Source organism: Ricinus communis, chromosome 7 (genome assembly GCF_019578655.1).
Source record: "Ricinus communis isolate WT05 ecotype wild-type chromosome 7, ASM1957865v1, whole genome shotgun sequence".
In the NCBI taxonomy this organism is placed as follows: domain Eukaryota; kingdom Viridiplantae; phylum Streptophyta; class Magnoliopsida; order Malpighiales; family Euphorbiaceae; genus Ricinus; species Ricinus communis.
The window spans coordinates 21,801,730-21,817,264 of record NC_063262.1 but is presented as its reverse complement, the minus strand read 5'-3'; the positions used below and the strand labels follow the sequence as shown (position 1 = coordinate 21,817,264).

Below are 15,535 nucleotides of genomic sequence, written 5' to 3'. Positions count from 1 at the left end.
CACGTTGAGTTGAAAGGTTTAAAGAAAAGAAGAAAGAGAAAAAAATAAAAATAAAAATAAAACAAAGCCAAAATAATGTTAAAATAAAGCAAGATGGTGAGATTCTCAGCAAGAACCACAGACCACTCAACAAGGTCAATAAATATGAGCAACAAAAGAAAATAGAAGTACGGATCCCACAGAATTCAGCATGTATTTCCAGGATATACACAAAACAAAGATCAGCCGGTAATAAGAGTAATATCTGCATGCAAAATAGAGAAACTCAATTCCAAATTTGGGAGATTGGGTGATTAAATGAGAAGATGCTGGAAAGTTTTTAGTTATTCTTGAAATGGTATAAATCCCAAAATTCATGGCATTTTGCATAATGTATACTCGAGTCTTGACTTATTTCAGAATGAAGAACAAAAGGGCACTTGAAATTTCAAATTGCTCAATTCTTTAATCCCAGCCTGAAATGAAAGTGGCACATGAATATAGGCCTAATGCTGCAAGCCGAAAGTGGCACACATATTTATAGACTTGATGCTTGCAAAATTGTCCACTGCCCAATAACCAAGAGCTGCTGCACACAATTTTAAGCTTTCAAAATTAGGGTTCCTTCTTTTTCCTTCCTAAAACCAATGTTAACAAGTTCAATACACCAAAATGGCTACACAGATATGATACTGCTGTGGTGCTCACTCCTAATAGGACAGCTCTTATATCACTCACTCAATCTCTTTGTCTGGCCCAATATATACAGTACAACATACTGAAATTATGATAAGTAAACATCCTACTAGACCAGCAAAAGACGAAGATATTCTTGAAGAATCAATTCCCCACAACTGTGATAGGGCAGCCTGAAACAAAGGCAAGAATATTTACGCAGGATAATAGACAGGTGATAATTCATAGACAGCCACAAGTAAAGTAAGTTTTCCAGCAAGATACTGGATAGATAAGCATATGCTAGTCAAGATCTAAGAGCTGAGGCCAAAGTGGGTCCTGAATCCTCTGATAGATGATGATCAACTATAGGGTTGCACTACTCATTTTAAGCCAGGTAAATTAGTAATTTTTATTTTCAAATTGAATGTGAGGGATGCACGTTAAACCTAGACGTGGATTGATTGGTACAATCTGGCAATACATAAAATTATAGATCGAAGCACAACCCCGATTATGCAATAAGATTGGGGTTGGGACTAATTATAGGTCAAAGCAGCAATCTTTAACATTTCGAAATCCAAAGATAATTTGCATATCGTGTCTGTGCATGTTTGTGTGTGAGAGAGAGGGAGAGATAGAAAGCTGAGAAATTTAGAAAAAAAACAGTACCTCAATATACTGTACATTTGTAGCTTTGCTGATCTTCTCAAGCTGAAGACCACGAGCTAAGAGCACCTGGAATGTGCCACACTTGCTTAGATGCCCATAAAGTGATCAGAACAAATAAAATCTTATTTATTTATTCTTATTTTTAGTTTATTGGAGGTCAAGTGGGCTGTAGGCTACACAATAGAGGGTAGTTGTTCCCTTACATATTTCTTGTAATAAGTGTGATAGGCTCCCACCAACATTGATAAATGGCGAATGAGGAGACTTGACAAGTGGAAAAATATCAGTTTAACTACTTGATTTATTGCATAATGCAATGTAAACACCATCTCTCCAAAGGAAGCACATAACTTTAAAAATTTTAGTACCTCTACTATGAAAGCAAGGACACCAAGTATGAGCATAAGCAAGAATGAACAGAAATCTGGCACCACAAATTCCTGCAATATGAAAGTAAAATTCTTACAGCTAAAAGACATAAGGCTCTGCATTCCAAATGATGAGCAGATAATGTGATTAAGAAGAATAATGATTCATAAGACCAAGAAATTTAGGCCCTGTTTGGCTTGCTCATTCCCCAGATTTAGTAAAGTTTCTAATAAAATTCGCTTCAGTTTCTGCCATGGCTTGGTAACCAATGAATGCAGCATGTTGACCTAAAATGCTATATTTACAACTTAATTAATATGATATCTATTTAGTGGACTAAATATACTCCCATCTCCATTGCAATAAAATTTATTGGCTCTTTTTTCCTTATTCAGCCAAAATCACCAGTACTGTGTTAATGCTAGACCTTTTTCTCTATTTCATTTAATCTTCTTCCATTAGAATCTCTAAAGAACACATTTACCAATTTACAGCTGAACCATTTGAAAACTAAACTCAAGAATCTCACTCAAAATGTGCTTTTTTTTTTTTTTATAAAGAAAAATGTTTTCTTCAAGATACAAAAGAAGATAGGGTAGTGTTGTTTTTAATTTTCATTTTTGCTGTTAGATTTAATTTGTTAGAATATCCAACTTAAGTTTTAAAATAAAAAATACAATGATTTTAACACAAATCATCAAGCTTCATTTCTTTTCTCATTTGAATTCTACAAAGGATATAATAAAATTACTTAATATAGAGAACAATTCCATGAAACTAATTTGAAAAGCGATTGAAGTCACTGCTGTACTCGAAATATTATGAGTTTACAAATTCGACCTATAACCTTGAGGACAAGCTTTCTTCAAGTTGAGGGCCTGATGCAAGACTTATGGATTACAATGATTATATTATTTATGTTCTATGAACTTTTGGTAACTTCAGACTTTTTTTTAATTATTTAGGTACTTTACAGTAGTTTTAGGAACGACTATTTTAGCAATTTTATGAATACTTCATGACGCCTTGCGTGCAGTATATGTAAGTTCTGTAGTAAATCCTTTCCATATTGTTGAATTAATGAAATTTTGAGTTTTTCTCTCATCTCTAGTGGGTTCAGAATTATTTCTTTGTAAATTCAAGGAAATTTAAGGCTTAGACACAACCTAGCTTTGTCATCTCGCTTCTGTCTTAGGTCAGGATTCCAATAAGATGGAAAGAATTCTTGTATTTACAAAATGAAGACTAACTGCCTAATTTGTTTGAAATAGAGGCAAGTTGGTACTAAACAGGGGCCATTAAAAATTGTTGGGGTTTTATGACATTGGACATTCTTGTCTCGAGAGGAGTGGTATTGCTAATTTGAATCTTGGCGTATGTAGAAATTTTATAGGAATATACAGTGTAGGGCCAAACTACATCAGTGGTCATATAAGTAGCGCTAGAACCCACCTTGCACAAAAACAACTGGGTGTGTTGAGGCTAATCTACTCCACTTATATGCCACTTATTTCTACACTTTTCCCAGGTGGGATTACATTCTCCAACACTCCCCTCTTAAGTGCAACCAACAAATGGGTCTAAATTCCTCTGCTAGCTCATACTCTAGGTCTTTAAATACAAGGCTAGGATTATCAGGCCATTGTGCCATCTTCAATTTTGATATCACATAGAAATTCCATAGAATCTGTCTTGCACAAACCCATTAGCTTTTGTTGAGTTCAATCTTCTTCACTTATATGTCACTTTTTCTCTTTGTACTTTCCCCTTGTAGGAGTTACACTTTCCAACAATAGAGATTTGAATACCACGATATAAATTGAGGGAAACAAGCAAGGATTAGATGATAATTATTCATAGTTATAGAAAGTGGTAATGGCACCCATTGGTGATGAGTAAATAAATATATCTAATGTTAATAGGAATTGGACTGATTCAATAGATTGAGTACATTCAAATTATAGGATTGAAGACGAGACAAACCAAGTATTAGGAGATATGACCAAGGAAAAAATTTAGCGTATCTAACCTTCTGAAATAAATCCACAAACTGAGCTAAATTAAGAAAATGATTGGCCAACACCACTAGATCAAAATGAGAGTTGACTACGTGCTTGAGGAAGCAATACATTATGCATCTCCATCAAGCTTTGTATGTTGCTTCTGCAAGAAACTTAGTTTTTTGGTTTCCAGAATCTTCTAATAACAGTAGTTAGTTACTATATGCCTATCAAATATAAAATTCCAATTAGAGAATAGTAAAAGTTGAAGGTCTAGGACAATAGTAATGGACGTCAAAATTTAAGATAAATATTAAATATTTATTAATATCAGTTGAAAACTTTTAATTATACGAAGGTCTGCGTATATGGGTAAAAAGGAGCCAATAAACTTTGACAACATGAGAATTGGGATCTGGAACTCTAAGCCTATCATACCAGGAAACTATTCAAAATACGGGCATAAGATACTCAATTACTCAAATTTCAAGCACTTGTGCAAATAACCTAAAGTAAACTTCTGCACAGAGAGCAGGTCAAATTCTAAGGAACTTACCTCAAATGCAAATGCACATATTCCTGCTGCAGGGCTAGACAGCAGGCCAAATGAAAAAACAGTGACCCTGAAAGAAGAACAAAATACATAATTCAATCTTTAAGATTTAATAGGATGGCATCAGGAGATACATACAAGAGTGAAAATGTGCCAGCATGGTGATAATTAATTGTGTGACATACAGAGAATCAGAAGTGATATTGCCAGATAGGATACATAAACAATTTCACTGACAGCTGCAGAGGGGAAATAGTTGTACACGTTTCAATTGTGTTCTATTCCTGTTTTAGACCCAAAAAAACATGAAAAACAAGTTCTTAATCTTACACAGGTTGATCAGATGCCTTTGCTCCGGCCTTTATAAAACAATAGCTGATTCCACCAGTTATCAAGGACAATAGACCAGCCAATACAGCATATACATGGTGGCTTCCACTGGCAGATGTATTGTTTGCTTCCCCAGCTCCAAACCACATCCCTGCCACAATCATATAGAAATAAAACAGAAGCAATGCATCCAGAGAAAAAGAGAGGCAAAGAATGCAAAAAAAACAATTGCACAACACTATAATAACCAGTAGAGGTATAATAAAGCATGAAAATAGTAAACTGACTAGTGAGAGAAGTGACAAGTGGAGAGGAGAAACAAGATAGGAAGTCAATATATATACTAATACACTTAAAAGTCCACTGCCTCACAGTTGCTTTCGTGTGTAGCATCTATACTGAGCAGCATATGCATGATATGGCATACAAAGCAAAAAAGCAAGGGGATTTTCGTTACTGTTATACATAAAAATCAAACAACACAATCACAAAGAATATTTTCAATTCCTTATGCCATATATGCAACTATTCTCAGCAAAATATAGGAGGTTTGCTAACTCACTTCTCTACCTTGTGTTCTAAGTATCTGTCTATAAATAAAGAGCACGCCAAAAAAACTGCAAGTGAGACCTGGAAAATAAATGGCGGTTAGCAACATACTCACTTCCAACCAACAAAGGGTACTCTCTTTTAACCAAATAAAGAACAATTAGATAAAGTATATAACCTACCCCCATTTTATAGCTTATTGAATACATGAAAAGTACAACAAAGAGTAAAAGAAGAAAATGCTGCTATACCTCCAATATCTGCAATTTTTAACTTTTCATGAAGCATTAGTCTTGCCAAAATTGAAGCCACAATTGGAGTTGTGAAATTTAATATAATAGCCTGAGAAAACGGTAACCTCTGAATGCTGAAAGGGAAAAAAGATAAGGGGCCAACTACTGGTTATTACAGTATTGTGCTAGCTAAACAAAACTCCAAAGGTTTTAGAAGCCATGGAATGGAAAACACAAAATGATTTTCAGAAGCACATGGAGAACATAAGATATAAGCAACCAAAAATGTTTGAATCATAAGAAATATAATAGGACTAAATACATGATCTGAACAATCTGGACAATTTCAATGACGTTACCAACAATGGTGCAACTGTAGCCATTTTTGGTAACTTAAGCATATATAAAGGAATATATATAATATCATGTTAGTTTCATATTTATTGTGCTGCATAGAAAAGTTTTTGGAAAACAACCCATTATTATCAGTTGACCCAAGATGGCAACATCATATAACTACATGGACATGGGTAACAACTAAAGCAGCCTTCGCTTTTCAGTTTCAAGATTTATACCAGCTAGGCTATAGGTTACATATTTGAAATAGAAGCATATGAGAAAGAAAAAAACTTAAATTAAAGTAAAAAATAGAAGCTCAAACTAGGCACAGAAGCAAGCAAATAAGGTGGAACTTACCAATAAATAAAACTCAACAGTGAGAGAAATCCAGTTAGGGCTCTCAAAAATAGAAGTTTCCTAGCATGTACTGCTCCAAATATTGGCTGTCCACTTCTCCTCAGCCATATATACGATAATATCAATACTATTGTACATCTCATAAATGCAGTCTCAAACAAAGGAATCGATCGAGCTGCCATAATAAATTATAATTAGAAAAAGAGTAAATAACAAAAATCCATTAAATTTATCTAGTGAGAACTAGTTATCATAAGATAATCATTCACAGAAAGATAACTGAATAAACTACCTCCCCTTCCCACTCTCTACGCTACAGAAGTATAACAAGTTATATATTCAATATATTGAATGTGTAGACCAATTGAACTAAGTTTATAATAAAGGTCATGATAATCAAAGCTAATTGCTTGCTAATCATCTTGTCAAGCATAAGAAAAGTCTAGAAAAAGTTGGCAGTCATCTGCAAAGGCATTAACTACAAAAAGAAAGCCTTCAAACTTATAATCTAAGGACCCAACATCATATTGTCCTACACTGGACACACCACTTCTAAATGTTATTATTGACAAGAATCACATCACGTGTCACAGTTTAAAAGCCCAGTAAATGTAAATATAATTAAGCTCTAAGAAGAGGTACAATGATAATTACTGGGCCCTCATAGATGCATACACCTTTCCAAATGATGTCTGACAGTCCCGCATGAGGCAGAAACATAACATTTTGGTTCTAGTCTGTTTCTTCAAACCAACAAGTCAATAAGAGGAAAAATAATCAAGAGTTCCTAGTCTCAAATCAAACTCCAAGTCTTTTAACTTATTGAACCCAACCAACTATTAATCATTCAAAAGATTCTCCTCCCAAACCAATCATTAAGACCAAAAACTATCCTTCCTTCATACTCTATCATGTTTGTTAGCCATACAATGAAGCAGGTACCTGACAAGAGCAACAAAACCACTCTTAAAATGAAGACCATGAGGTCTCATCATGCATGATGATGGCGGGCCCTGCTTTGACAAAGTAAGAATAAAGGCTAACTTCCCCAAATCCTACTCTAGAGCCTAGCACTGATGAGTATAATTGCTCTTCATGCGTAAATGTCTAATTCCAGTACCACTAGCAAAATGAGATTTTTTTGTCTGTTCCTGTTAAATGCACTGGTGCAAAATGAAATTGGAAACATGTTTCTTAGAATGGAGTGCAATTTTTCAAGAGTCATTACACATGTTTAGATAAAGAAAAGTTGCAATTTTTCAACAGTCATTACACATGTTTAGATAAAGAAAAGTTGCAAATTTTCAACAGTCATTATACATGTTTAGATAAAGAAAAGTTGCATGGTTTATGACATAGAAACATATTTTCCAGAACACAATTAAACCAGCCAAAAGAGTATTTGTGGTAATCACATTCATAAGTTTAATATCATAGGATTCATTACAGAAAATGTAGAACTAATAAGCAGCTTTTTCAGCACCAACATAAAATTGCATTAAAATGAAGTAATGTTAGTTTGATGGCACGGCATGAAAGGCTAAAGTTGAATAGTAATAGATACAAAAGTCCAAGCTACTTACTAGAGAAAGAATGAGAAAGAATTTCCATGACAAAGTAGATGCTGGAGGATAAGGCCATGCACAATATACCAGAGTATCTGGATCCACTCCATACCCACAATATAAGCTGTATAAATGGAGGCGTCTCAGTTTCAGGTAATTTTGCAACTTGCTCCTGCAAATAAAAAGGTAACAAAATTAACTTGTCCAGTTCTTCCTGTAGTAGCACATTTCAATCTATAATCAAAATACGACATGAATTCAATGTAATACACATAATGAAGTAATAGCTAGGCAATTATAGTAATCAGTGATGTGTAATTAATCCTTGTACAAATTAATTTTTATAAAAAAACAGTAATGAACAATAAGCAGAGGAACGGAGAAATTTTACTCTAGGTTTTCTACGAGAGTGCGAAACAGAAAAGATGTTGATCTTAGGCTTTAGAAGAGGGGTTATTTCGTCAGACGGAGAGCCAGTGGGGTTGCCGTTGTCAGCGAAGGAATCAGGAGATGACGACGACGACGATGATGATGATGATGAGTTGCAGACAATCAGCTCCACCGCGTGATCTCCATCGATGATTTCTGCAGAGGCCGCCATTAACCGGCGAAAGAAAGAGAAAAATAAACCCTAAAGAGAGCTTCAATACATTTTGGCGAGTCGTGCTGTTCGTTGCAATTCACAAAAGCATGAGGGGTGGGAACCAAAATGGTTATTCTATTTCTAGCTGCCTGAAACTGAAAGCGATGCGTAAACGGTCAAGTTTGGTATGTATTACGTGGCACTTCTTTTTGAATGCCCCACCCCGCTCCACTGGACTGGAGGGTAAGTCGTTATTCTTTCTTTGACTGCTCCTCTTCGTTGATCTCAGTTATGATTTACGACATCAGACAAAGTAATCCAGTTCAGTAATGTTTCCTAGGTTTTTTCACCAACGGGCTTTGGACTACAGTGCCTAACACAATCATTTAATTAAAAATAATATATGTTATAATTTTATCATTTGTAATATATATACTAAATTTATACAAAAAATTTTATGTTTTAATCATTTAAATCCAGAACTCCAGAACGCATATGTCATTTTCCTATTAGCTGTGATATACATTTTTAAAATTTTTCTTGTTTCTTTTATCAAATCACTATAAAAAATGTAATCTATGAATTTATACATTTTTATATCATTTCTATACTTAGTAAATTAGAATTATAGTATTATTTAAGTATATCATAAATTTTATAATATCAAAAATATATTTAAACTACTTTGAAAGTCAGTCTTAAACTTTCACCATAGACTAGGATTATAAATATTATAATTAACAAAAGATGGGTTTTAATTTTAAATAAGGTTTTCTTTTATAAATTATAAGAAAAATCAATTTATTCATAAAAATTAGCTTATTATTTAAACAGCATAATAGCATAATACAGTTGAGAGAATTTAAATCAGCTAGTATCTGATAGACAAAGTTCAAACTAAATAAAAATTGAAAATCAGTGAAAGTTTTATGACCTCAAAAGACCTGCATGCAAAATTCAACAGGCAGAGAATATTACCAAATATATAATAATTGAATTGCTGTTATAAGAACTACAATACATTGAATTGGCATTTTACACAGAATGCACCAAATGTGAAAGGAGAGAGAGAAAGAGAGAGAAGGACATCTCCAAAATCTTGAACCATACGCAACACAGATCCCTAAGCTGAACATATCGCACTCATCGTGCACAACCCACCAACACTTTTCTCTGCTGCTATTGCCTTGGCTTTTAACAGTTGCTCTACTGCTATTTCTTGTGGAGATTGGGGTTCAGTGACATTTCTATCTCCTCAAGAGAGCGCCCCTTTGTTTCAATTGTATAGTAATTAGCATATAGAGCAGCTAACAAGGAGACACTGCCAAAACCTGTATAAACTGGAGCAACTCCAAATATCTCCACCAAGTCCAGAAAGAACAGACCCACCAAGAAATTGCACACCTGAATCATAAGAAACACCAAGTTACACACGGTGAATCCAACTTCAGCATCAACAAGGAGTTGTGGTTGAATAAATACGTGAGAAAGATATCATTATACACAAAATTGAATATAGCCATGTAATTTCCCTATTCTCCATCAATTAATAGCCAAAAGAACCTCCTCTAAATTCTTTCTTCCCTTGTCACCTCACTCCCCCAAAAGAAACAAATTACAGCAACTGCTGCAATACCTACCCAATGAACAGAAAAACTGAATCCCATAATCTTTCCTCGCATCTTGGCACTGCTAAGTTCCGGGATGATAAGACCAGTTACTGGACCAGCTCCAATTGCAAAGGTAAATATATACCTGCATGTGTGATGTAAGTTAGGGTTGAAATAAAACCTATCAAATCATTAAAATCAACTTGATCCAACACAATTCGGATACAAATATCTTGGATTAAAAAATGGCTTGGTTAGTTTTGGTTTCAGAAAGTGCTTGAAGTGAAGCTTTAGTTATATATCTAGAGCCCATCAATATTTTCCCTTGTAAGGTATACTCGAGATCTATAAAAGAAGATAAGAAGCACCATAACCTGAAGCAAAGAGGGTTATGAAAAGATTTTAGAAATAGTTAGCTCAATTACTTGAAACGATGAAGCTTAAATTACAATCAGAGTTTAACAATCTTGATCTATCAAAAGAAAGTCCAAAATTGTACAAGCCAACAGCCTAAATATAAACAAGCTAGTTTGTTTCATTTGTATCAGAATATTATTCAGTTTAATTGAAAATTATGTTATGTCAAAACTGACTTTATCGGTTCGATTCGGAATATTTATTGACAACCTACCAAACTGGACCATGAGCAGGAAATGCCAAAGAATCGTGAAAACCTTTGGATCATCAAGAGAATGGTGCTAAAAAACAAAGCAGAAAAGTAAACAGTTGCGAGTTCTTGATGCTTCACTCTCTTTTCTCTCTGTCTCAAATGAATTTTAATCACTGCATTGTAAGAGTTTGCTTACACAAGAACTCCAGTTACTGATAAATTGTGACTGAGGTCTTCATCGACTGAAAAATTGATTGCACATGCTACAAGAAACATTGACGCAGCCTGCACGAAAGAAAGACTTCATGATTTAGAATCATAATCAATGTGTCTCCTTTCTTTGTTGGTTATGCAAATTTAGATTAGACATTATTGAAGCAGTATTAGAACACCAAATAGATGATATTTCAATGATCATGATCATGCTCTTTTTCCCACACATTAGCATACTTTCGTATATGGTCATTCCACACTTACCATTCCTATGTAACTGCCAATTAAGAGCTTTCTCCTGCCTTCCTTATCCATTAAGTATGAGGCACAAAGTGCGCCTGAAGTTGACACCAATTCACAAACCTAAGAGACTGTTTAACAAAAAATAAGTTCTTAAGTACAATCATAAGCATAGATAAAGATCTCAAACCTGCAAAGTTGGTAAGCCCTACATATAAGCTTGCTAAAGCACCACTTGTTATGCCAACATCTTTAAAAGTCAATGATGAAAAATAAAGGACTCCATTTATACCAGCAAATTGTTGTAGTATAAAAAGGGAACCTCCAATAAGTGCAACTGCAACAATACAACATCAATATCTGCAGGTGACAATTGCAAGTTGCAAACAGAATAAGAAATAACCTTGTGAAGAGAAGACCAATGTGTTTAAAAAGTATGTACAAGTATACTTCCAGAAAACAAATAGTATATAATAGGAGATACCAGATGGAAGCTCTCATAATATAAAGTTCATTTCATATAAAAATTTACTTAAATCTGATATAAGAACAACCTCAACCTCTAGAATGTGGCTCCTCCAGAAGTTCCAACCACCTACTGCCTGCATCACTACCATCATTTTTTATCACTGATTGAAATTCTTCAATTGCAGTTTCAACTTCAGATGGTCCCCAAAGATTGTGGATAACTGACTTAGCATCATCCAATCTTCCAACCTACCAAACACAATTATAACAGTTTCAGGAAGAAAATGACATAAAAAACCAAGTCTTGCAGACATTTGCAGAGGGAAACAAATAATCGTACTTTACACAGCCAACGGGGACTGTCCACGGCAAACTGCATACCCAATGAAAGCATAAATGCAGGAACACTTGCAATATAGAGAATTGTCCTCCACCTGAAGAAGATATTTAGACTCTATGCAAAAGCTGAAAAAAGAAATATCTAAACTTGAACAGTCTAAATCTCCCAAATACTCACTACAAAAAAGATAATATTGTTCTTAAAGGTCCCCTGGACACATGCATATGCATATCAATGTATGTTAAAGGGCAAAGTGAAAATAGTTAGGTTCCTAATAGCAATGTAGATTTGATCTGCATGAGCTCTCATGAATCTAACTGTTTCCTGCAATGATTTCCACAGCCATTGATTTAACTCGTAACAGAATTCAGTATGCATGATATAGTGCATTCCAAAAGTCATCAGCTTTTAAAGTTTCACACATTTATCAATCTTTTGAATCCATATCAGCCATTATACGTGCCAAAGGTGATGCAACCACATAAGCACTGATGCAATGGACAATTTAGCCATTACTCATATAAAAGGGCCTTTCCAAATGCAGATACAGACTCCAAATACGTTCATTTTTATATTTCCAAGCATCCATAACCCAACATCTCTGAATTTCAGACTTTATAAGATTTCACAAAAAGGGATTTTTGGAGAAGGAAAGAAGTTTTCAGGATTAGGATTCTCTACGTAAAGGGAGTAGGGAAAAGGAAAGAAGTTTTCAGGATTAGGATCCTCTACGTAAAGGGAGTAAGGAAAAGGGAAGTATTTTCAAAAATAAGGAAAACATTTATGTAAAGAGATTTTTCAGTATTCGGATCCTCTGCAGCACTCATGATGAGTACCAAAGATCTTTAGCAAGTCATGCGTTACTTGTCAATAAAAAGTTATTTATTTGTATTGGAAGTAATATTTTCTTTTTCATATTTAGTTAAATTATATTTTAATTATGAACTTGAGTCATTTTGCTTTTACAGAATTCATGACAGTGAACACTGCAGCTATTGCAGTTAGGTCACAGCACCATTACTTCAATATACAACCATGTCCTAGGCATCTCTATTAAATTTCCTTAATTCTAGTCTAATGAATGTGACCCACATTAATGTAAATGAAGACCTTCATATGCAGTTAAGACATTAGAAATGGACGAGGACACCAACCATCATCCTGCCAAGGAGCAGCAAAGAGCCAAAGAAAATAACCTCACCAATGTGGATCAGTTTCAGAGGGAAGTGCAAGGAATAGTGATGTAATGATCCCGAGGCATGTGCCAAGTTGACACAAGGTTCCTAAGGAACCCCTGTACTTAGTTGGGGCAACCTACAACACAGCCATAAATGAATAAAGAACTGGGAGTTGCTGTGAAAGAAAAAATAACTCTCTCCATTTCCTAGATATAACTTAACATATAGAAATTTTAATTGCACTATAACCATCAACATATAAAACATTGAAGGACAATGCTCTCACATTTCCAGGTTGACAACCTGTGTTGAATATTACAACCTGCTAAGCAAAACATCAGAAAATTGACATGTATTTTGCAGTGAAATAATTCGATACATACACTATAGTGCTCGCCTTTCCCATGTTTAGATTACTTCTTTTCGTCTTCCAAATGTATCACACTTATATAGTCAATTTCTAAACTTGTTTAATAAATAGCACACAAAAATGTTATTAGGTAAAAGTTGAAAACTAGAGCTCCGAGTAAAGAAAACCAGTAAATGAACCATGTCAACAATAAAGAAGTACCTCGGAGATATAGATTGGAACAAGAACTGTGTTCACACCAATCCCGAGGCCAACAAGAAATCTCCCGCAAAGTATTTCATCTAAGGAGTGAGCTTGTGCACTGTTACAAATTACAGAAAGTAACTAAATGGGTGCAACTTTAAATTCAATCAGTCTATAACATCTAAACATAGGTACATAAAGTTCTACACTCAATCACATACTGTAACTTGTATGAAATAGGCATCACTCATTTATCAAACAAATAGGAATTCCTGGTAAACATATATATATAAAATCATAAAAATAGATTACCTTATAATAGCACCAATAATCAATGGAATTGTGTCAACCTGAAATGTACGGCGACATCCAAGTTTATCCACTAATGAACCAGAGCTTAAGCTTCCAATAAATGCTCCAGCTATGAATATGCTAACCACAAGTCCCTCAAGGATTGGGTCTCCTTCAAAACCTAGCTCTCGTGCAACCGAAACAATAGGACCATTCATCACGCTGCGTGATCATCTACCAATGATTTAGCATGCTGAACTCAATAGTAATTCTAACAACGGCAACTACAATAAAACCTCTCTATAGTTACACATTTGGGACCAAATAAAATTTATGACTATGAGTAGGTTATAACTCAATGGATGTTCAAGCACTAAAATTTTTCTTTGAATTTAATATTTAAATCTTGTTGGTGAGATGATAGAAACTATAGATAAGATATATTAATATGTTGTTATATTATATAAATAAGATTGATGAGACAAAATAATACTACGGTAAAACAAAACATAATATAACATATATTACTTAAAATTATATATACAAATATCACTTTATAGAGAAATATTTTCTTAAAGCGACACTTATTACAACAGAAAGTTTATCCTATTTATAACTTACCCAAATTGGGACTGAAATTTTTTTTATCATTATAAAGAAGTTATTCCTATATAATGTAGGGAGATTTTACTGTACTTAATAATCCATTAGCATGCATCTTGAAAATTAAAAAAATACATGAGTAATAATAAAAAGGAGAGCAAAAGAGACTAACCCTATGTGATAGCCAAAGAGAAAATTGGACATAGAAGCTATCAATGCGTGAGGAAAAGTAGGTAGCCATCCCAAATCCACACTTTCCTCTCTCTTTTCTTCTACCAGTGATTTTTCACTACCTGTAACTCCATTTGAGTGGGCATACATATGGCACTGTTACAAAAATACCTTATTTGGAATAAATCATTTGCATAATTCAATTGAGCGTCACTTAAAACCTTACCTGGGATGTGCAATAATTCATATCAACTGAATTAACTCGAGGATCAACTAAAATAAATTCAATTGAATTCTTTACACTTTTAGACTTCCCAAACAATCTGTTAAAGAAAATGAAATTGAAGAAGTGATTTATGGATTTTAAGACCTGGTGTCTGAGACTGTAGGTCAGGCAGTGGCTTCTTTATCGCCGAAACTTTGAACTTTAAACGCCGATACGAGAGGCCGAAATGGCCACGTACTAGTTCCGGGAATCGAGGAGAAGCCAACAAGGCTTGAGCCGGAAAAACCGGTTGAGAAAGTACCATAGCAACTAGCATCGGATAAGAGGAAGAAGAAGAAGAAGAGTGTGCTTACTTCACAAAAAACGATCATCAAAGCCACCTGGTCAACACGTGGCTTGGGAATCGACGCAACGAGCCAAAATGCACGTGCAACTAATACATTGGATAGAACTAGATAAGTCTGGAGCACATTAAATACAGTCTGTATGCTAATTGTCCTTTTCATAAAAGATAGTTACATTGCAGGCAAAATAGATAGGGTAAAGCTCAAAAGGAATTATGATGTGATTTTTAGTCTCACACTAAAAGACTAAAGATATTCTTTTTAATTAAAAGATATCATCTGTTTTAATTTTTTAATATTTTTATTTATATTCAATTTTTAAATTATAAAAGAATTTTAAAAATATATATTTTTAATAAAATAAATATTTTAAAATAATTTTAGCATCCAATTAGATATTATGTAACCATAATAAATTGTTAGAATATATTTAGTAAAATAAAAAAATATTTATTAATTAAATTTCAGTAGTTTCATGATATAC

At 34.0% G+C, this 15,535-nt stretch overlaps 2 protein-coding genes across 16 annotated transcripts; both read right to left on the bottom strand.

Moving 5' to 3' along the window:
- Positions 1–285: 285 nt before the first annotated feature.
- On the bottom strand, positions 286–8,551 carry LOC8282554. Of its 7 annotated transcripts, none has more exons than XM_048377063.1 (11): positions 8,013–8,551; positions 7,640–7,793; positions 6,057–6,231; positions 5,379–5,494; positions 5,149–5,208; positions 4,579–4,729; positions 4,252–4,318; positions 1,695–1,766; positions 1,530–1,590; positions 1,327–1,392; positions 286–568 (listed from the first exon to the last, which is right to left on the bottom strand). In XM_048377063.1, the coding sequence occupies exons 1-10, from the start codon at positions 8,220–8,222 to the stop codon at positions 1,364–1,366; spliced, it is 1,095 nt and encodes a 364-aa protein (XP_048233020.1). In that variant the 5' UTR covers positions 8,223–8,551; the 3' UTR covers positions 286–568; positions 1,327–1,363. The 7 variants fall into 7 exon arrangements, 6 of the variants coding, with proteins under 6 accessions (XP_048233020.1, XP_048233019.1, XP_048233017.1 ...); XM_048377062.1 differs by having other exon boundaries at positions 286–565; XM_015723106.3 differs by lacking the exon at positions 286–568 and adding an exon at positions 730–848 and having other exon boundaries at positions 8,013–8,550.
- Positions 8,552–9,167: 616 nt separating this feature from the next.
- LOC8282553 (probable plastidic glucose transporter 1) lies at positions 9,168–15,102 on the bottom strand. Of its 9 annotated transcripts, XM_048376760.1 has the most exons (14): positions 14,852–14,993; positions 14,708–14,754; positions 14,483–14,603; positions 13,729–13,929; positions 13,435–13,534; positions 13,150–13,185; positions 12,887–12,999; positions 11,686–11,779; positions 11,438–11,594; positions 11,068–11,214; positions 10,902–10,975; positions 10,621–10,709; positions 9,845–9,959; positions 9,168–9,608 (listed from the first exon to the last, which is right to left on the bottom strand). In XM_048376760.1, the coding sequence occupies exons 3-14, from the start codon at positions 14,512–14,514 to the stop codon at positions 9,417–9,419; spliced, it is 1,350 nt and encodes a 449-aa protein (XP_048232717.1). In that variant the 5' UTR covers positions 14,515–14,603; positions 14,708–14,754; positions 14,852–14,993; the 3' UTR covers positions 9,168–9,416. The 9 variants fall into 9 exon arrangements, with proteins under 9 accessions (XP_048232717.1, XP_048232711.1, XP_048232716.1 ...); XM_048376754.1 differs by lacking the exon at positions 14,708–14,754 and having other exon boundaries at positions 14,852–15,102; XM_048376759.1 differs by having other exon boundaries at positions 14,708–15,026.
- Positions 15,103–15,535: the final 433 nt, after the last annotated feature.